At 43.6% G+C, this 23410-nt stretch overlaps 1 protein-coding gene across 1 annotated transcript in view; it reads left to right on the top strand.

Annotated features, from left to right (window-relative positions):
- Nucleotides 1-2623: 2623 nt before the first annotated feature.
- The window catches only part of LOC122941164 (G protein-activated inward rectifier potassium channel 1-like), a 91728-nt gene continuing 70941 nt past the window's right edge, over nucleotides 2624-23410 (top strand). The window contains 1 exon segment of the mRNA XM_044298200.1: nucleotides 2624-3491. Coding sequence (XP_044154135.1) covers nucleotides 2826-3491 — 666 coding nt within the window. The 5' untranslated portion in view covers nucleotides 2624-2825.

Below are 23410 nucleotides of genomic sequence, written 5' to 3'. Positions count from 1 at the left end.
GTGTGTGATGGCGGCTCCGTATAGTCAAATCCACGATCGCTGGTGACTAGCATCTCTTTTACTGTTCTGTCTTCATACATATTCACACAGTGTGCAGTCTGACATTCAGCATAAATCTTTCCTGTCTTCCAAATAAGAAGACTGTTCTTTGTAGTCTAACTTGTTTATTGGTCAACAGGTTGTACTCTCTGTGAGATGCACGTGAGGGGGAGACTGTACAAGTGTGCTGTAAAACTACAAGAATACAAATAACATGCATAAATATAACATATAGGATAGCATGTACTGTAACATTTGCATAACACTGAAGCATATGGTAAAATGGCTGCCAAACATAGGACTACATGTCTAACTAACAGTAGTAACAACTCCCAGAGTAACAATTACAACTGACTGAACAGCTCTGCATAACATAATATCCCTGAAACAAAGGTAGATCTCTCACCAGATATGATTTTACAAGGATGGTCGAGTTTGAGAAGGAGATATACAGAAGGACAGCTCTGCTGATGTGTCCTGGTGACTGTAGACTTCTCTATCCCAGGATGCTTTGCATTCCCACAATGCTCTGCACCACTCACAATGCAGCAGTCTTTGTAACAAGAAAAACAAAGTGTAATACAACTTAACACCGATAGATGGTGCTATAACCACATTAATCACTACACATATACCAAAACTGAGACAGACATGATCTGTAATGATTCTCAAGCTCTGCTAGGCAGAACAACAGTCCTTACCCCTGACCACCAGGCCTAGGTTGTGAGCTCTGTCAGTACATCAGTATATGGCACCTCCCCTCTCTGCTCCGCTGCGTACTAGTGCTTATTCTGGCACTAAGGCTGGGTTTACATCACATTTTTGTTGCCAGCCATTTAATGTATACCAAAAATGTATACATTACCAGATGCCTCAGACTGATGCCATACAGTGGCGTCCGTTCACCATACATTTCCATTGAAAAAAAAACATATACGTTAATGTATGTATTTTTTACTGGACTCTGCAGGATACAAAAATGTGGTGTGCTGCACATTTGTATACATCAAACCGATAGAAAAAATGTGATGTGAACCCCACTGGGTAGGGGGTTCTAAAATTTGCTGTGGGGCCCAGTCAGTTCAAGCTTCTGTCTCACTGCTGCAGCGGGCCTGAGGAGAGAAGGAGTGCAGGGAGATAAGCTGCGTTTATTGAATGACAGGACCACCGGCTCCCCTTCGCTCCAGCAATGATAGGGTTGTGAGGAGCCACTTGGGGGTCATTACACTGTGAGGGCCCCTTACACAGTATAATGACCCCCAGTGCTCCCCATTTAGTATAATGATTCCCAATGACTCTCCATTCAATATAATGACCCCCAGAGCCCCCATTCAATATAATGACCCCCAGTGACCCCTCCATACCGTATAACCCCCACTGTGGGGTTCATTATTCTGAATGGAGGGCCACTGTGGAGTCATTATACTATGTGGTGGGCCACTGGGGGTCATTATACTGTGTGGGGGGCATTGGAGGATCATTATACAGTTTGAAGGGCCTCTAGTGGTCATATACTGTATGGGGGCCACTGGGGGTCATTATACGGTGTGGGAGCCACAGGGGGACATGTAAATGTAAAAAAAATGCCTCAAGGGGGTCCACTGGGATTTATCGTTTAAGGGCCCACATAGACCTGGAGCCGGCCCTGAGAAATAGGGCCATCTGCTTCACTTCAAAGCTCAGAATGAGCAGGAATTTAAATGTATAACATACAAGTTATACTGAATACTTTCCCATTAAACTATGTATCAATCTGCTCAGCTCCTCCTGCTCTATCACATGCTAACGGCAGATTACACTGCCTTTTCATGGTGACATTTTCCCTTTATGTCTTTCCTGGGAAAGAAATCATTGTTACAATTACACAAATTTAATACTGTCTTCATATTTTTAAACCACATATCATGCCTCCGTGTGTGGGATTTGAATGCTGTCCACACACATAAAATAGCTGTCGATTAGTTCTCCCGGCTCAACATGTATGTTTATTCCAATAGGGATTAGGGGATAAACTGCTGCCAGACTCCTCTGTGAGCCCTTATCACCAAAGGATCAGGAGGGTGGAAATCTTGTTTCCCCTGACAGCGAAACAATCCTCCTAAACATTGATTGTCAGGTAATCCCGCAGAAATTGGCAGGATCTGCCAGAATTTATCTTTAGTATATGCATCTAAAGATATTATATATACCTAGATACATAGGTAAAATGTGTGTATATATATATATATATATATATATATATAGTCTGTATGCATTTATATAGTCTTTATGCATTTATGCTTGTATCAGAAGAAATGAAAGTTGTAGTAGACCCTGATGGAATGGTTTGCTGGATCATTTGGATGATTTTAGGCTTTAGACATTGCATTCTTCATGAACCCATTCCCTTGAACATTGCTTTATCTACAGCACCACCTAGTGGCCATCTGCTAGCACAGCCGATGATTACTTTTGTAATAGGAATCCAATGATTGGCTTCAGGCGAGCACACAGAACACGTCCACATTGCGCTCTCTTGAACAAGGCTGTGAACAGTATCTTCCTATTCCATGCACACAGTCAGAGAATCCAGCTAAAGGGATAAGCAACCAGCCAGACTAAACGGGGCGATTCATATACAGCTTGCTCACTAGACTATGCCCAGCAACCTAATACTGCACCACCAGTTCTAGAGATGCAGACCACTAAGCATTATCTCCAGGGTTGACTGAAGGAAATAAAATTAAAAAAAACTTTTCACTGGACGCTGCTACCGGTTTGACGTGCGGGGAGAAAAAAAAAACAAGATGTCGGCCTTGAGGAGGAAATTTGGTGAAGAATACCATGTCGTAACGACCACAGTGGGAGGTGGATTTTTTCCTTCTGTCAAAAGAAAAAGACAGAGGTTCGTGGACAAGAATGGACGATGCAATGTTCAACATGGGAATCTGGGTGGTGAGACAAGTAGGTACCTGTCAGACCTTTTCACAACCTTGGTGGACCTGAAGTGGAGATGGAACCTGCTAATATTCATCTTAACGTACACGGTGGCGTGGTTGGTAATGGCTTCAATGTGGTGGATTATTGCCTATATCAGAGGGGACATTAATAGACCTCATGATGACAACTACACTCCCTGTGTAGCCAATGTCTACAACTTCCCCTCTGCCTTCCTTTTCTTCATTGAGACAGAAGCTACTATTGGGTACGGTTTTAGGTACATCACTGAGAAATGCCCTGAGGGGATCATACTCTTTTTGTTCCAGTCTTTGCTGGGATCTATCGTGGATGCCTTCCTTATAGGCTGCATGTTCATAAAGATGTCACAGCCAAAGAAGAGAGCAGAGACTCTGATGTTCAGCCACAATGCTGTCATCTCCCAGCGTGATGGGAAGATGTGTCTAATGTTCAGAGTGGGCAACTTACGAAATAGCCATATGGTCTCTGCTCAGATAAGATGCAAGCTCATAAAGGTAAGGACAGATTTCTCCTACTGTTCCATTACCATATGCTTTATATGTTATGGTCTACGATGTTCCGTCCTTACACTAGGATTGCAATCCGTGACTAAGCCTATAAACTAGTGGGAACACTGTCCCACCAATATTACATCTCGTTCTATCCTGTCCAGCAGATAATTAGTTAATTACACAGTAGCATTTTAGAGAGAACTGATAACAGGTCACTATTGTATAGAAAGTTCAATTGTTAGAGAATTATTTCTCACTCACACATCAGTGTTCGGTCAGTGATTTCCATCAGTGATTTTGAGCCAAAACCAGGTGCAGGTCTAAACACAGAACAGGAGCAGATATTTCCCTTATACTTTATCTCTGGGAAGGCTCCACTCCTGGTTTTGGCTCACCATCACTGATGGAAATCACTGACGTGTGAATGAGGCTTTATAGCTATGTCGGTTTTGACACATTGTCAGTATTTAGTCAGTGTTCGATCAGTAATTGTGAGCCACAATTAGGTACAGGTCAAAAACAAAGAACAGGTATTTATCTGAAGTATATAGCCAGATTTAGCATCTGCATTCAAATATATTAATTACATATACCTAGATACATTTCTTTCCATTGTACCATATCTCTGTGTAGTCTTCACTCCTGGTTTTGACTCACATTCAGCAATGGAAATCACTGATCGAACACTGACTGTGTGAAAGCACTTTGATGAACATAAGCAATTACCTATTATATGTCATAACAGCTAGGTGGCTCAGTCAAGCAGTGTAGAAGTAGGCTACAGACTGGGTGTTTATAACCCGTGCCCCAGTCATAGATTAGAGTGCCTAGGTGGCGGCTCACAGGTCGGGACTCTAGGGGGACATACAGTTGCAAGAAAAAGTATGTGAACCCTTTGGAGTGATGTGGATTTCTTCACAAATTGGTCATAAAATGTGATCTGATCTTCATCTAAGTCACAACAATAGACAATCACAGTCTGCTTAAACTAATAACACACAAAGAATTAAATGTTACCATGTTTTTATTGAACACACCATGTAAACATTCACAGTGCAGGTGGAAAAAGTATGTGAACCCTTGGATTTAATAACTGGTTGAACCTCCTTTGGTAGCAATAACTTCAACCAAGCGTTTCCTGTAGTTGCAGATCAGACGTGCACAACGGTCAGGAGTAATTCTTGACCATTCCTCTTTACAGAACTGTTTCAGTTCAGCAATATTCTTGGGATGTCTGGTGTGAATCGCTTTCTTGAGGTCATGCCACAGCATCTCAATCGGGTTGAGGTCAGGACTCTGACTGGACAACTCCAGAAGGCGTATTTTCTTCTGTTTAAGCCATTCTGATTTACTTCTATGCTTTGGGTCGTTGTCCTGTTGCAACACCCATCTTCTGTTGAGCTTCAGCTGGTGGACAGATGGCCTTAAGTTCTCCTGCAAAATGTCTTGATAAACTTGGGAATTCATTTTTCCTTCGATGATAGCAATCCGTCCAGGCCCTGACGCAGCGAAGCAGCATTAAACCATGATGCCCCCACCACCATGCTTCACAGTTGGGATGAGATTTTGATGTTGGTGTGCTGTACCTCTTTTTCTCCACACATAGTGTTGTGTGTTTCCTCCAAACAACTCAACTTTGGTTTCATCTGTCCACAGAATATTTTGCCAGTACTGCTGTGGAACATCCAGGTGCTCTTGTGCAAACTCTAAACGTGCAGCAATGGTTTTTTTGGACAGCAGTGGCTTCCTCTGTGGAATTCTCCCATGAGATCCATTCTAGTTTAGTGTTTTACGTATCATAGATTCGCTAACAGGGATGTAAGAATATGGCAGAGTCTTTAGCTGACACTCTAGGATTCTTCTTCACCTCATTGAGCAGTCTGCGCTGTGCTCTTGCAGTCATCTTTACAGGATGGCCACTCCTAGGGAGAGTAGTAGCAGTGCTGAACTTTCTCCATTTATAGACAATTTGTCTTACCGTGGATTGATGAACAGCAAGGCTTTTGGAGATACTTTTATAACCCTTTCCAGCTTTATGCAAGTCAACAATTCTTAATCGTAGGTCTTCTGAGAGCTCTTTTCTGTGAGGCATCATTCACATCAGGCAATGCTTCTTGTGAAAAGCAAACCCAGAACTGGTGTGGGTTTTTTATAAGGCCGGGCAGCTATAACCAACACCTCCAATCGCATCTCATTGATTGGACTCCAGTTGGCTGACACCTCACTCCAATTAGCTCTTGGAGATGTCATTAGTCTACGGGTTCACATACTTTTTCCACCTGCACTGTAAATGTTTACATGGTGTGTTCAATAAAAACATGGTAACATTTAATTCTTTGTGTGTTATTAGTTAAGCAGACTGTGATTGTCTATTGTTGTGACTTAGATGACGATCAGATCACATTTTATGATCAATTTGTGCTGAAATCCATATCATTCCAAAGGGTTCACATACTTTTTCTTGCAACTGTATGTGGCTCTGGGGCCCCCTGCATGTTCATCCCCAACTGTTGGCAGCGCCAGAGATGTCATAGCATTACTACAGTTACTAGGAAAGTCAATACAATGAATATACTGCATTTGAGCATCCAGCCCAGTCTGGAGAAAGGATAACCATTGCTGTCTATCTAGTTACGAAGGGTCTACTAATATAGATAGACAGATAGACGGATAGATATAGATATTAGATAGATAGACAAACAGATAGATATTAGATATATAGACAGAAAGATAGATAGATAGATATAGATATTAGATAGATATGAGATAGATAGATCGTTAGACAGACAGATAGACAGATTATATACTCTGTCACCAATCCTTTTCTTCCCTATATACAAACATATTTAAGGTTCATAGATGACGTATTTATTGTGTGGTCAGGCATAGAAACTATTGTCAAAAACTTTGTAGAGTTTCTAAACCAACATAATAAGATGAACATGGTGTTTCCGTACACATTTGGGGGCTTACAGCTTGAATTTCTAGATGTATTAATAACAGTTAGGAACAATGAGTTGGTTACCGAGGGGTTTCGTAAACCCACGGCCACCAATTCATTGTTACATTACTCTAGCTATCACTCATAGGCTAAATGCACACGACCGTATGTGTTTTGCAGTCAGCAAATTGCGGATCTGCAAAAAAAAAACGCATGAGATCCGTATGCCACCAGTTTTTTTTTTTTGCGGATCCATTTTAACAATGCCTAAAACGGACAAGAATAGGACATGTTCTATTTTTTTTGCAGTGCTACGGAACGGACATACTGATGGCTGTCTGCATTTTATTTCGGATCCATTAAAATGAATGGGTCCGCATCCTATCCGCAAAAAAAAAACTGAACGGACACGGAACCAAACAACGTTCATGTGCATGTAGCCATACAGCGTTAAAAAAGCAGTCCCTTATGGCCAATTTGTGAGATTAAGGCCTCATGCACACGACCATTGTTTTGGTCCGCATCCGAGCAGTTTTTGCGGCTCGGATGCGGACCCATTGACTTCAAATGGGCCGCAAAAGATGCGGACAGCACTCCGTGGCTCCGTTCTGTAGCCCCGCAAAAAATATATAACATGTCCTATTCTTGTCCGTTTTGCGGACAAGAATAGGCATTTCTACAATGGGCCGCCCGTTCCGTAAATTGCAGAGGCACACAGGCAGCTTCAGTTTTTTGCGGATCCGTGGTTTGCGGACCGCAAAAAATGGAACGGTCGTGTGCATGAGGCCTAAAGTGTATCAATAAAACAGAAGAAGATTTTAGTAGGCAGGCCCTGGACTTAAAAAGGCGGTTACTGTCCAGAGGCTATCCCGTAAATCAATTGAATGACACAATTATGAAGGCCACACATTTAAATCAGCAGTTAGCGATAGTGGGATGAGACATCAGCAGGTCAATTCACGACCCTTTGTGTTTTCCTTTAAATACAGTCCCATAGCTGGATTAAAAAAATTGTGAGAGATAATTGGGACATATTAGAAGGTGACGATAATCTTAGAGATATCAAAGGAGCCCGACCAATAATAGCATTTAGGAGGTGCCATACGTTAAAAGATATATAGAGTATAGATCTGGTACCTGGTTAGAAGGCTGGCGACCCAAGGGAAATCGCCGTTGCGGCAATTGTTCATATTGTAAGTTTAACCCCCGGTGGGAGGTTCTGTCCTTTGGTGGATTACAACATAAAGTTAACACTCTAATCACATGCAAAAGCAAATTTGTGGTCTATTTGATCTTATGGGTATGTGGTAAATTCTATATAGGGAAGACCATCAGGTGTCTCAATGAAAGAGAACATATAAATTCACTTAGCACAAGTAAGGGGTGTCCACGCCTTATTGACCATGTAAATTCATGGAGGAAATAGTAGCGTTCTGAGATTTGCTGGCATTGAGATTGTACCGAACTGCCCACAAGGGGGAGACAGACACCGTGAGCTCATTAGAAGAGAAAGCAAGTGGATTTTGCGCTGAAGCGCAATGGGTCCTGGGTTTAAATGGAAAAAATCGATCTGGGAGTGTTTCTGTAATATCTAGTATGCCTTGATGAAGGATCATGTTTTAAAAAATATGTGTTTTTTAACACTTTATGTAATATCGGCCCCAGTGTGACGTCACATGTAAGCGCCGTGCATCGTTACGCACGTGATGTATGGGAGGAGGCATTCAAAAGCTGGTGCAGTGGCGCCGCTATGTTATCAAGTCAACTGGACTGCAAGAGGTGAACAGCTGCCAGCTCCAGGAGCAGATAGCATCCACACTCCTCCATGTTTTATACTTTCATGTGGTTTTATTCCAATTAGCATAGTAACATATTATATAAGGCCGAAAAAAGACATTTGTCCATCCAGTTCGACCTTTTATCCTGCAAGTTGATCCAGAGGTAGGCAGAAAAATTCCTTCCCGACTCCAATCAGGCAATCAGAATAACTCCCTGGATCAACGACCCCTCTCTAGTAGCTATAGCCTGTAATATTATTACACCCCAGAAATACATCCAGGTCCCTCTTGAATTATTTTATTGTACTCACCATCACCACCTCCTCAGGCAGAGAGTTCCATAGTCTCACTGCTCTTACCGTAAAGAATCCTCTTCTATGTTTGTGTACAAACCTTCTTTCCTCCAGACGCAGAGGATGTCCCCTCGTCACAGTCACAGTCCTGGGGATAAATAGATGATGGGATAGATCTCTGCACTGACCCCTGATATATTTATACATAGTAATTAGATATCCTCTCAGTCGTCTTTTTTTAAAGTAAATAATCCTAATTTTGATAATCTTTCAGGGTACTGTAGTTGCCACATTCCAGTTATTACTTTAGTTGCCCTCCTCTGAACCCTCTCCAGCTCTGCTATGTCTGCCTTGTTCACAGGAGCCCAGAACTGTACACAGTACTCCATGTGTGGTCTGACTAGTGATTTGTAAAGTGGTAGGACGATGTTCTCATCACGGGCATCTATGTCCCTTTGATGCAACCCATTATCTTATTGGCCTTGGCAGCAGCTGCCTGACACTGGTTTTTACTGCTTAGTTTGCAGTTTATTAAAATTCCTAGGTCCTTTTCCATGTCAGTGTTATCGAGTGTTTTACCATTTAGTATTTACGGGTGACTTGCATTATTCCTTCCCATGTGTATAACCTTACATTTGTCAGTGTTAAACCTCATCTGCCACTTCTCTGCCCAAGCCACCAGTCTATCCAGATCCATCTGTAGCAGTATACTGTCCTCTTCAGTGTTAATTACTTTACACAGTTTAGGGCTCTTTCACACTTGCGTTCTTGTCTTCCGGCATAGAGTTCCGTCGTCGGGGCTCTATGCCGGAAGAATCCTGATCAGTTTTATCCTAATGCATTCTGAATGGAGTGAAATCCGTTCAGGATGCATCAGGATGTCTTCAGTCCTGGAACGGAACGTTTTTTGGCCAGAGAAAATACCGCAGCATGCTGCGCTTTTTGCTCCGGCCAAAAATCCTGAAGACTTGCCACAAGGCCGGATCCGGAATGAATGCAAATTGAAAGGCATTGATGCGGATCCGGCCTTAAGCTAAACGTCGTTTCGGCGCATTGCCGGATCCGACGTTTAGCTTTTTTAGAGTGGTTACCATGGCTGCCGGGACGCTAAAGTCCTGGCAGCCATGGTAAAGTGTAGCGGCGAGCAGCATACTTACCGTCCGTGCGGCTCCCGGGGCGCTCCAGAGTGACGTCAGGGCGCCCCAGGCGCATGGATGACGTGATCGCATGGCACGTCATCCATGCGCATGGGGCGCTCTGACGTAATTCTGGAGCGCCCTGGAAGCCGCACGGACTGTAAGTATACTGCTCCCCCGCTCCTACTATGGCAACCAGGACTTTAATAGCGTCCTGGCTGCCATAGTTAACACTGAACGCATTTTGAAGACGGATCCGTCTTCAAATGCTTTCAGTACACTTGCGTTTTTTCGGATCCGGCGTGTAATTCCTGGCAAGTGGAGTACACGCCGGATCCGGACAACGCAAGTGTGAAAGAGGCCTTAGTGTCATCTGCAAAAATGTATACTTTACTATGCAAGCCTTTTACAAGATCATTAATAAATATATTGAAGAGAATAGGGCCCAATACTGACCCCTGTGGTACCCCACTAGTGACAGTGACCCAATCTGAGTGTGTACCGTTAATAACCACCCTCTGTTTTCTATCATTGAGCCAATTAAACCAGTTGGACCCGTCTTTCAAACTGGTATCAGTCAAGTTTTTATGGAAGGCAGCGCTCTGAAGGTGAAGTTTTACATATACGGTACATATGTGGACAGTGGCTATTTAGCTGTCACATGTGCCATATATATTGATCAACAGGTATCATCATCCATCAGTATCTACATCATTATAGGCTATAATAGATTAGACCATGACATTTCAGCCTAATTTCACAAATAACATTTACAAATAAAGCGGTTATTACTTTCCTCAAAGTGCATCATTACGCCTATGTCATGTCCTCCTATAATGGGCTGTGGAGCATATAAGGGCTCATTGACATGGGCCAATACACAGGGGAATGATCAGGAATGAACTGTTTATTCCTAGCATTGCCTGCCCATTGACTGCAGCAGTTATCCCCTCTGTATGGGAATGAAAAATAGTTACTTTGATCGTAAATTCCCATACAGATTTAGTTTACACAGGACGATGTGCTGATACGACTGGGGCACCCGACAAACAAGCAATTTCTCATAAGTTGGGTGATCGGTGGCAAATGTACGTAGGTCAGTCAGCAGGAATGAGCATTCATAGGATCACTGGACCAATCTTTGGCCCGGCTAAAAAGGCCTTAACTTGCAATTAACACATTTGAAAAATATTAAACCATGGTAGTGTGATTTAGATTGTCTACCACAATTTCTATGATTGATTAGGGCAGGTCATGAACTGGTTAAAGGAGAACTGTTGATTGACAGGGCCAGCAAACGCTCTCGTCTTCCGGCTGGCCCTGTCTGCGTTCAAAATATGACGCCTGTGCCGTACCTGTCTTCAGTCGGCGTAGGCACACTGAGAGGAGGACGCTCGCTCAGCCGCTCCATCCTCAGTGCGCCTGCGCCGGGTGTAGATGTGACGTCATCGGCGCAGGCGCATTGAGGATGGAGCGGCCGAGCGAGCGTCCTCCTCTCAGTGTGCCTACGCCGACTGACAGGTACGGCGCAGGCGCCAGATTTTGAACACAGACAGGGCCAGCAAGAAGACGATCCCGTTCGCTGGCCCTGTCAATCAACATGAGGAGGGGGCGTCTTTATGAAAGCAGGATGCGGCTGCTAGCAGCAAGTAACAGCCCTAGTTGCTGGTAGACAGGTAATTTACATATTATAAAAGTCAGTTTTTTTAATTAACTACTGAACCAAAATGAGTAAGAGCACTATATATTAATATATCGCAGTATAAGGATTATAAGAAGCCAAAAAAAAAAAAAAACTTTAGTGGGGTGACAAAAGCCCTTTAAGAACAAGCTGGAGTTCCTCCTCCTTTCTCTCCTTGAAGGTTTACAATTCCCCAAAATATCAAATGCTGAATTTTTCTACATTTTTCAGAACCCATTTTGATTAGTAAGTTCCCTTCCAAGGATAAAGGTGCCCATGGCTTGAAGCTGTAGAGTCTCTCCTGTATTTCTGAGAATCTAGCTTGATATTATCGTGAAATGGTACGACCATTTATCTGTAGTCACTTGGATCAACCACTGGAGATAAAGGATGGACACTAGTGGTGGCCACCACATATAATAGTGTTCTTCAGCTCCTTTCAAGTGTGGCAAATGTTATCAACAAGTGGCTTCTCCATCTAAGTCTCATTTACAAATCCGTATCCGTTTTTGCCGGCCGCAAATTGCATATCCGCAAAACAAGGATACCGGCCTTGTGCATTCTGCGGGGCAGCGGAACAGAAATACGGATGCGGGCAGAACATGGTGTGCTGTCCGCATCTTTTGTGGCCTCATTGAAATGAATGAGTCTACATCTGTTCCGCAAAATTGCAGAACGGATGCGGACAGAAATATACGGTCGTGTGAATAAGCCCTAACCTTTAGGTCCCACCATCGAGCTCCCATTTCTCAACCAGCTGTTATTCCATGGGCAACTGCTCTGCAATTTCATACTATCCCGAAAAATTTAAAGGGGTATTCCGGTTTTAATGATTACATTTATTTATTTAAAGAATAGGATGCTAAGCAATTTTACAATATACATCTGTTTAAAATTTTGCTCACATACCTTTATTACAGTATATCCATATAGTAGACTCTTCTCTAAAGAAGAAAAATTAGTCCTGTAAAATGCATCCATAGGAGAGCTGTATAGGGCTAAACATGGCGTCAGTCATGTGACCTGGCTATCAGTTAACGGTCCACGTATCTAACAGGTTATAGTGTACTGAGGAGCAGAATATACAGTATATACAGTAGAGTTGTTGCAATACCAAATTTTGGATTCAATTTCTATACCATAAAAAAGTATTGCGATACTCGATACCATTCGATACCACGCAAAAAAAAAAACACCAAAAAAGCCACGTGCATTCCGCATTTTAAAAAATGGCGAATCGAGCAGTTTTTATTTCTTTTTTTTCTGTTCCTGATAGAGCTCTAACAGGGTGATTAGGATCTCACACTCTCCCTGCTGCCCTGGGTATAGTACACACACAGCAGCAGGGAGCTGACTATGGCAGCCAGGGCTTCAGTAGCATCCTGGCTGCCATGGTAACCGATTGGAGCCCCAGTATTACACTGCTGGGGTTCCGATCAGAAGCTGCCAATGCCACCAATGAGGGGGAGGGGACCCTGTGGCCACTGCAACCAATGAGAAGGGGAGGGGACCCTGGGGCCACTGCCACCTATGAGAAGGGAATGGGACCCTGTGGCCACTGCCACCAATGATTTTAATACTGGGGGGGTTGAGGGGAGTGGGCGCACTGCGCCAGCAATGATAATTAACCATTAATACAGGAAGCGAGTACTAGCAGCAGATCAGCGGCAGTTAACCCCTCAGGTGCCGCACCTGAGGGGTTAACTGCCGCTGATCGCAGCTCCCTGTCAGAAGCAGGGTGTTGGCTATGCGATTCTGCTGCCGACACCTGCCTCCTGTATTGAAAGTTAAAGAGGACCTTTCATGAGCAGGCTACATAGAGCAATGCCCAGGGATCTCCCTGCACTTACCATTATTCCTGGGCGCTGCTCCGTTCGCTCGCTGTGCCCCCATTACTGTCTCCTGCTCTGTATGCTAGTTAATACTATTGGAGCAATGGGCAGGAGACATCAGCTTCTCTCCTCCGGACCCATTTAAAATCTCCCTATCATTGGTGGAGCAGTGCGCCCATCCCTCTCTCCTCATTGGTGGCAGCGGCACAGGGGGAGGGAGAGACTGCTTCCTTCTCCCCTGTGCTGCTGAGGTAACACGAGCGCGCTATCAGCAGCGCGCTCATGTTCTGTGATACTAGACTGCGCAGCAACGCAGCCCAGTATCGAAAAAATTGAAATCTCGGTATCGTATCGATACCAGGACAAAAGTATCGATTGGGTATCGAAATTTCTATACCCGCAACAACCCTAATATACAGTACTACTGCCTGCAGCAGTATCTCATGTCTCAGTGGTCAGTGTCTGTGTAAAAACAGATCTGTGTGTTGCTTGTTTTTTATTTTAACGCTAAACTTTACTAACAGCATGACAACATTGCCTAGAAACAGGCAGCCATTTTACAGCATCATCTAGAGGCAGGCAGGCATGTCATACACATAGAATGTAGTTACTGTAATAGACACAATGAAAATCCTTATTCCAACACTAGTCCTACTTGTTTATCACATGAATGTGTCCTGCGTGCTTACTGAATGTCAGGGGTTATACAGTATAAGGCAACCTGCACACGAACGTGTGCACCCCGTTGCCGTATCTTTTTGCGGAACGGCCGGATCACGGACCCATTCAAGTGAATGGGTCCGCGATCCGATGCGGCTGACCTACGGCCGGCGATCGTGCATTGCGGCCCGCAATTTGCGGGCCGCAGCACGGGCACGGGTCACACACGTTCGTGTGCTGGGGCCCTAATGCAAAGAGTGTCACATGACTGATGCCATTCAGTTAGGCCATGGATACATTACACAGGACTGATCCATGGGCTATACCATTCTACTGCATATAGGGGTCAACTGCCTGATATAAGAAAGGTATGTATGCAGAATTTTTAATACATGTATATTAGAAAATTGTATGATTTCCTATTATATAAACAAATTAGTTAAAAAAAAATAAAAACTGGAATACCCCTTTAAGCTCTTGCTAATAGAGGGGATCCCAATACAGAGACCTCCCTCTATCAGTTCAACACATTCCCAAAGATGTATGCTTACATGAAATGTTATATTTAAATGCACTGTTCCCCTCAGTGCCGCACCTGCCTATTGTGAGCAGCTAAAAAAGGTGGGACAATATATACCGTAGTAGCTTATCAACAATAAAGTATTGCACTAGAGCTGCATATAGACAGACCTTACAAAAAACTAATCAGTTATTACAACTTCTTTATGACGTGTTGTAATAGTGTAGTATCTCCTTACGCATCACTGTTTGCATCTCTAGTGTCCTGTAAGCTCAGTATAGACATTATTAGGCCATTTCCTTTGCTGTGATGTTACTATGTGCATAGAGACATTTCTCTGTGCATTATCCATATACTGTGACAACACTGCATGCCTTGTTCTTGGGCTACATTACTATGTGCATGAAGACATTACTGCCTGGATTGTGCTGTAACCTTGACAAGGCCCTGCTTGTACTATGATATCACTGTGCTAATTGTCTCTAGTTCTGACATCACATTGTGAATTTTCCCTGTACTGGGATATCAGTGGAAACATGGTCTCACTACTGTGTGCATGATTCCTCTACTGAAATGCCATTGAGTTACTATCCCTAAGGCCTCTTTCACATGGGCGTGACAGATTGGCTCCGGATGCGTTCAGGGTGCGTTCAGTGAAACTCGCACTATTTTGCAAGCAAGTTCAGTCAGTTTTGTCAGCGATTGCGTTCAGTTGTTCAGTTTTTTCCGCGCGGGTGCAATGCGTTTCGATGCGTTTTTCACGCGTGTGATAAAAAACTGAAGGTTTACAAACAACATCTCCTAGCAGCCATCAGTGAAAAACGCATCGCACCCGCACTTGCTTGCGGATGCAATGAGTTTTTTACGCAGCTCCATTCACTTCCATGGAGCCAGGGCTGCGTGAAAAACGCAGAATATAGAACATGCTGAGTTTTTTACGCAACGCAGAACTGATATGTGAAAAACAGCGCTCATGTACACAGACCCATTGAAGCGAATGGGTCAGGATTCAGTGCGGGTGCTATGCGTTCACGTCACGCATTGCACCCACGCGGAAAACTCGCTCGTGTGAAAGGGGCCTAAAGAGTAACCACAATTTCGGAAAAATACTTTAATAGGTCATAGTGAAGTTTTAAAGGTTTTGATCAGTAGTAACCAGTGGTAATCTTCAGCAGTGGGGAGACACATTGCACAGCTGCTGCCTCCTAGTGTGACAGGGCTTTTTGCATTCAGACCCCTTAGCAATCAAAACCTTCGATATATCTCTATGACCTATCAAAGGTTTTCAAACTACAGTTACTCTTTAACAGTGCTATTACTGTCTACATTATTTCTGTATTGTGACATTGCTTTGTGCATTATCCCTGTACTGTGACATTGCTGTGTGCAATCTCATTATACTGTGACAGTGCAGTGGACATAATACCTGTGCTGTGACCTTGCTCTGTGCATTATCCCTGTACTGTGACATTGCTCTGTGCATTATCCCTGTACTGTGACATTGCTTTGTGGGTTATCCCTGTACTGTGACATTGCTGTGTGCAATCTCATTATACTGTGACAGTGCGGTGGACATAATACCTGTGCTGTAGCATTGTTGTGTGCATTATCCCTGTACTGTGACATTGCTTTGTGGGTTATCCCTGTACTGTGACATTGCTCTGTGCATTATCCCTGTACTGTGACATTACTGTATTTATTATCCCTGTAATGGTACATTTCTGTGTGTGTTATTTTTGTATTGTGGTATTGTCGTGTGCATTATCTTTGTACTGTAATATTGCTTTGTGGGCTATACCTGTACTTTGAAATAGCTGGGAGCATTATCTCTGTACTATGATACTGCTGTGTGCATTATCCCTGTACTGTGAGACTGCATTGTGGGCTATGCCTACATTATACTGTAATATTGCTGTGTGCCTTTTCCATGTACCTTGACATTGCTGTGTGCATTGCTTCAGTACTGTGGTATTGTCATGTGCATTATCCACAGTCCCCCCATCTCACCAGACCTCGGTCACTGCACCGCATTAGAATCCTGCTGTCATACACAGCGGATATGATGTGTGGGTGGGGCTAAACATAGCTCCACCCCATCAATTACCTGCAAGGCTCAAACATCAGACTGGGATGACTGGGCCTTCCGCTGGCTCTGACCTCAACTGCTGGACTTCAGGCGATCCCAGGACCCTGTCTCATGAAAGCACAATGCAGCAGTGTCTGTGGAGGAAGTGCAGGGCTGCAGGAGTCACTCATTGTAACAGCCCTGCACTGCCCTCAAGTATTGATGGTCACTGATCTGTGAGTTCCCTTTATGAGCTCCCTGTGCCCCCTGTGTGCGCTCCCTGCGACCCCTGTGTGCACTCCCTGCATGCACTCCGTGCACCCCCTGCGACCCCTGTGTGCACTCCCTGCATGCACTCCGTGCACCCCCTGCGACCCCTGTGTGCACTCCCTGCGACCCCTGTGTGCACTCCCTGCATGCACTCCGTGCACCCCCTGCGACCCCTGTGTGCACTCCCTGCGACCCCTGTGTGCACTCCCTGCATGCGCTCCGTGCACCCCCTGCGACCCCTGTGTGCACTCCCTGCATGCGCTCCGTGCACCCCCTGCGACCCCTGTGTGCACTCCCTGCATGCGCTCCGTGCGACCCCTGTGTGCACCCCCTGCATGCGCTCCGTGCGCTCTGTGCTTTCAGTGGGAGTTGTCTGTGCTCCCTGTTAGTGTTGATCGAACTTGTGTTTTAAGTTTGGCATCTAAAGTTCGGGTTCGGGTTATCGAAGTATCCCGTTATAGATTCCGCTACCACGGACAATAACGGAATTTAGAATCCATAACGTGATTCTTCGATAACCCGAACCTAAAACACAAGTTCGCTCAACGCTACTCCCTGTGCTCCCTGTGTCCCACACATGTGCTTCCTGTGTCCCCTCTGATCCCGGTGTGTGCCCCCTCTGTGAGCTGTGTGCAAGCTTCTTGTGTCTGGTGTGCTCCCTGTGACTCCAGTGTGAGCTCGGTCTGCAGCACTTTTAGGACACAACCAAACAGCGTACTTGTGACGTAGCGTTCAATTACCGGACGGCTGTCTGTGCCATAGAGGGCTCTAGTTAAACTATTGAAGACGGCATTGTTTAGGTGGTCTGCATTGTTAATTTGGGGGAGCAGGCATTGGAGTATACACTCACCTAAAGAATTATTAGGAACACCTGTTCTATTTCTCATTAATGCGATTATCTAGTCAACCAATCACATGGCAGTTGCTTCAATGCATGTAGGGTTGTGGTCCTGGTCAAGACAATCTCCTGAACTCCAAACTGAATGTCAGAATGGGAAAGAAAGGTGATTTAAGCTATTTTGAGCGTGGCATGGTTGTTGGTGCCAGACGGGCCGGTCTGAGTATTTCACAATCTGCTCAGTTACTGGGATTTTCACACACAACCATTTCTAGGGTTTACAAAGAATGGTGTGAAAAGGGAAAAACATCCAGTCTGCGGCAGTCCTGTGGGCGAAAATGCCTTGTTGATGCTAGAGGTCAGAGGAGAATGGGCCGACTGATTCAAGCTGATAGAAGAGCAACGTTGACTGAAATAACCACTCGTTACAACCGAGGTATGCAGCAAAGCATTTGTGAAGCCACAACACGCACAACCTTGAGGCGGATGGGCTACAACAGCAGAAGACCCCACCGGGTACCACTCATCTCCACTACAAATAGGAAAAAGAGGCTACAATTTGCACAAGCTCACCAAAATTGGACTGTTGAAGACTGGAAAAATGTTGCCTGGTCTGATGAGTCTCGATTTCTGTTGAGACATTCAAATGGTAGAGTCCGAATTTGGCATAAATAGAATGAGAACATGTATCCATCATGCCTTGTTACCACTGTGCAGGCTGGTGGTGGTGGTGCAATGGTGTGGGGGATGTTTTCTGGGCACACTTTAGGCCCTTTAGTGCCAATTAGCCATCGTTTAAATGCCACGGGCTACCTGAGCATTGTTTCTGACCATGTCCATCCCTTCATGACCACCATGTACCCATCCTCTGATGGCTACTTCCAGCAGGATAATGCACCATGTCACAAAGCTCGAATCATTTCAAATTGGTTTCTTGAACATGACAATGAGTTCACTGTACTAAAATGGCCCCCACAGTCACCAGATCTCAACCCAATAGAGCATCTTTGGGATGTGGTGGAACGGGAGCTTCGTGCCCTGGATGTGCATCCCTCAAATCTCCATCAACTGCAAGATGCTATCCTATCAATATGGGCCAACATTTCTAAAGAATGCTATCAGCACCTTGTTGAATCAATGCCACGTAGAATTAAGGCAGTTCTGAAGGCAAAAGGGGGTCCAACACCGTATTAGTATGGTGTTCCTAATAATTCTTTAGGTGAGTGTATATCTGAGGTCCAATTTAACAGTGTTTTTATTTTTTTCCATTAATTGGGGGGAGCAGACCACGGCTGCTAAGCGTCAATTCACACATCCGCCAATGGGTCCGCATCCGTTCCGCAATTTAGCGAAACGGGTGCGGACCCATTCATTCTCTATGGGGACAGAAAAGATGCGGACAGCACAAAGTGTGCTGTCCGCATCTGCATTTCCATGCCGCGGCCCGGAACTTCGGCCCCCATAACAGTGTGTCACCCACAGGTCCCCCATAACAGTGTCAAATCCACAGCAAAACTGCATCAAAAAGTGTGTTTTAAAATGCATCAGAAAAAATCTAAACGGATGCAGATTCTGCTTTTAAGCACAGAAAATACTCTGTGTGAACATACCCAAAGAGGCTGCAGGATCAGCAGCTTACAGTGCAAATGCTAAAGAGAGATAATGTGGCATTCTACACTCAGATGCTGTGGTTGCAACCGCTGTCCGTGCCTACAAAGTTCTGTCAGACTTCTGGTCCAATATTTCTGGATTTGGGGCCCCACTTTTAATTTTGCCCAGGGCCACACTTTGTCTAAAACTGGCCCTGATTGTCTTCATTATCCCTGTATTGTGACATTGCTGTGTGCATTATTCCTGTACTGCGACTTCACAGTGTGCAGTATCCCTCTACCTTGACATTGCTGTGTGCATTACCTCTGTATTGCGGCATTGTCCCTGTACTGTGATATTGCTTTGTCCATTAGGGAAATACACAAGCACAAGGCACAGACTGAACCCTGAGATAGTAATGTCCTGAACCCAGTAATGTAGTGGGGTGAGCCTCTATTGCACATTTTGCTGTCGTTCTCCATTACTTGTGGTCTGGTCCTTGCTCAGTCCTCCCCACCCCCTCTCCATGTCTGTCAGTCGTGCCATCGTTCATGCCTCGGTGCCATTGATACATGTATTTATAAGAGGTTGTACCCATGGGAAATATGAACTGTAACCTGTATTCTACAGTATTACAGTAACAATAATTTCAAAATAATACATTTCACTGACATAATTCAATCCCAAAACACTCCTAATCTCCAGCCTATATAACTGGAAAACATAAATGTATTAAATCTGTTGGGAGAGAAATTCCCCTAAAACAGCCCATATTGAGGGATAAATCATGATGGACACTGCCAGCTGAGCAGTAATTTGCAGTTGGCTTTTACATAAAGCTGAATCTAGCGAGCAGAGACATGATACAGCACTGTGTTACACCTAACACACTGCGAAAATCACAGATTTTAATGGAACACCACATTAAATATGTAATATGTTCCCAGTCACATTTGCCTTTAAGAAGCAGCAGAGTGCGTTGCATGAGTCGTCCAGATTGTGTGCAATCTGGGATAAGATGCGAGCAGCGCGTTATGTAAGAATACGTGCAGACAAATCCGGCTAGGGTTTTTACATAATACAGCACAAGTGGTGTTTTGGGTAATCCAGCACTGCAGACCTGGGAGCGGAGTTCTTCCAATCGCAGGAATGTGTATATCTGTCAGTCTTGTCTTGTGTTCACTCATCTATTCATTCCCTGACCCCGGTGCAGAGACCGCCAGTGCTCGGCCTGAGTCGCTCCAAGACAACCTCCCAACGTGTAAGATGATTAGCAGTTCACTCCTATCGGGGCCAAGAGCAGCTTGATCACAGGAGGATGGGAACTTCTCCAAAATATACCTAGGTGATGTGTGTCCATAGAAGTGTACTGTATCGGGTTGTGTTCACACTGCCGTTCAAGTACAGAGCAGCATGCGGCACTATTCTTGCCAACAAAGCAGAACACATGTTCACATGACAGAATATTTTCTGGCGCTGTGTATTTTCCGTGGCAGAAGACCGAGGTGTATCCAGAAGGGCAGCACTTGGCGCTGCTGTGGATCCGCATCAGGATTAGACCCATACCATTGTCATTTATTGGGACTAATCCTTGTGTTTTCCACCCGAAAAAGGAGACGTGTCACATTCACACGTATGGGAATTGGATTGAATTTGAGCACAAAATACGTGCCGGAATCCAGGCAAAATTTCGCCGAAGCCAGGAAGCAGAAAGGAACAGAGCTTCAATGATATAAAAAGGGGAGATTCTAAAAATCGTATTGCTCATTGAGTTTCTCCATTGAAGAATTTCGTGGTATCCAAAGTGTGTCTTAGGCCTCATGCACACAGCCGCAATATGCGGACACCAGCTTTGTGCTCACCGCATCATGAATGGGTACCCATTCACTTGAACGGAGGTTTCTCTCCGTGCCTCCACACCACAAAAAATAGAACATGTATTTTTTTTTATGGTGTGGACTGATAACGGACCCATTCAAGTTGAATGGGTCTGGATCCATCTGCGGAATCCAGTGCATTGGGGACCGCAAATTGCCGAGCATTGCCTGTGTCCATGAGCCCTAAAAGGGGTGGTAAAAGTTAGGATATTTGTCAGCAGATCGCTTATATATTGGTTCTGATCAGTTTTATTAGTTAAGCTCATTTTTTGCAAATCTGACATGTCACTTTATGTGGTGATAACTTTAAAACGCTTTTACTTATCCAGGCAATTCTGAGAATGTTTTTTCGTCACTTATTGTACTTCATGACAGTAGTAAAATTTTGTCCAAAAAAATAATTTTTATTTATAAAGAAATCTCCAAATTTACCAAAAATTTTGAAAAATTGGCAAATTTCCAAATTTATATTTCTAGGACTTTTATAATAGATAGTAATACCTCCCAAATAATTATTACATTCCCTATATGTCTACTTCATGTTTGGATCATTTTGTGAATGCCATTTTATTTTTTTGGGGACGTTAGAAGGCTTAGAAGTTTAGAAGCAAATTTTGAAATTTTTCAGAAAATTTCTAAGACCCACTTTTTCAGAACCAGTTCAGGTCTGAAGTCACTTTGTCAGGCTTACATAATAGAAACCACCCATAAATGACCCCATTTTACAAACTACACCCCTCAAGGTATTCAAAACTGATTTTACAAACTTTGTTAACCCTTTAGGTGTTCCACAAGAATTAATGGAAAATAGAAATAAAATTTCAAAATTTAACTTTTTTGGCAGATTTTCCATTTGAATCCATTTTTTCCAGTTACAAATCAAGGGTTAACAGCCAAACAAAACTCAATAATTATGGCCCTGATTCTGTAGTTTACAGAAACACCCCATATGTGGTCGTAAACTGCTGTAACGGCATACGGCAGGGCGCAGAAGGAAAGGAATGCCATACGGTTTTTGGAAGGCATTCTTTTTATAGAGCAGGTTGTTACGGACGCGGCAATACCAAACTTTTTTTGGTTGTTTCAGTTTTACATAAAGCATTTTTGAAAAAAAAAAAAGTTTTTTTTAGTGTCTCCACATTCTGAAAGCTGTAGTTTTATTTTTTGGGGGGCGACTGTCTTGTGTAAAGGGCTTTTTTTTCGGGATGAGATGACGGTTTGATTGGTACTATTATAGGGTGCATATGACTTTTGGATCGCTTGCTATTACACTTTTTGTGATGTAAGGTGACAAAAAATAGCTTTTTTTACACCGTTTTTGTTTTTATTTTTTACGGTATTTACCCGAGGGGTTAGGTCATGTGATTTTTATAGAGCAGGTTATTAAGGACGCGGCGATACCAAATATGTCTACTTTTTTAATTTAGGTAAGTTTTACACAATGATTTCATTTTTGAACCAAAGAAAATCGTTTCAGTGTCTCCATAGTCTGAGAGCCATAGTTTTCACAGTTTTTGGGCGATTATCTTACCATTTTTGCAGGATGAGATGTCAGTTTGATTAGCACGTTTTGGGGTGCATATGACTTTTTGATCGCTTGCTATTAAACTTTTTGTGATGTAAGGTGACAAAAAAATAGCTTTTTTTACACCGTTTTTTTATTTTTTTTATTACGGTGTTCACCTGAGGGGTTAGGTCATGTGATATTTTTATAGAGCAGGTTCTTCTGGACGCGGTGATACCTAATATGTATACTTTTTTTTATGTTTTACACAATAACAGCATTTTTAAAACCCCATAAAACAATGTTTTAGTGTCTTCATATTCTGAGCCATCTTTTTTTGATTTTTTTGGGCGATTGTCTTCGGTAGGGGCTAATTTTTTGCGGGATGACATGACCGTTAGATTGGTACTATTTATGAGGGCATACGCCTTTTTGATCGCTTGGTGTTCTATTTTTAGTGATGTAAGGTAACAAAAAAATGGTTTATTTTGCACAGTTTTTTTATTTTATTTTTTTACGGTGTTCATTTGAGGCGTTAGGTCATGTGATATGTTTATAGAGCCGGTCGATACGGACGCTGCGATACCTAATATGTCTACTTTTCTTTTTTTGCCTATTTTTTACAAAAAAAAAATTAACTTTATTTGGGGAAAATGACGTTTCATTTTTTGGGGGGAAAACTTTATTTTTTTTACTTTATTTTTTGTCCCACTTTGGGGCTTCAACTTTTGGGGGTCTGATCCCCTTTACAATGCATTCCAATACTTCTGTATTGGAATGCATTGGCTGTATGTGTAATACAGTGTGTATTACTCATTCAGTTTCCTGCCTGTGAGATCCAGGGGGCTGGATCTCACAGGCTCTCCACCGGAAGGCAGCCCCGATGCCTAAGGAAGGCATCGGGCATCCTTCCATGCCATCGGGACCCGATGGGAGC

This window comes from Bufo gargarizans, chromosome 6, assembly GCF_014858855.1.
Source record: "Bufo gargarizans isolate SCDJY-AF-19 chromosome 6, ASM1485885v1, whole genome shotgun sequence".
Taxonomy (NCBI): Eukaryota; Metazoa; Chordata; class Amphibia; order Anura; family Bufonidae; genus Bufo; species Bufo gargarizans.
The sequence above is the reverse complement of the archived record's forward strand: the minus strand, read 5'-3'. Positions and strand labels throughout refer to the sequence as shown.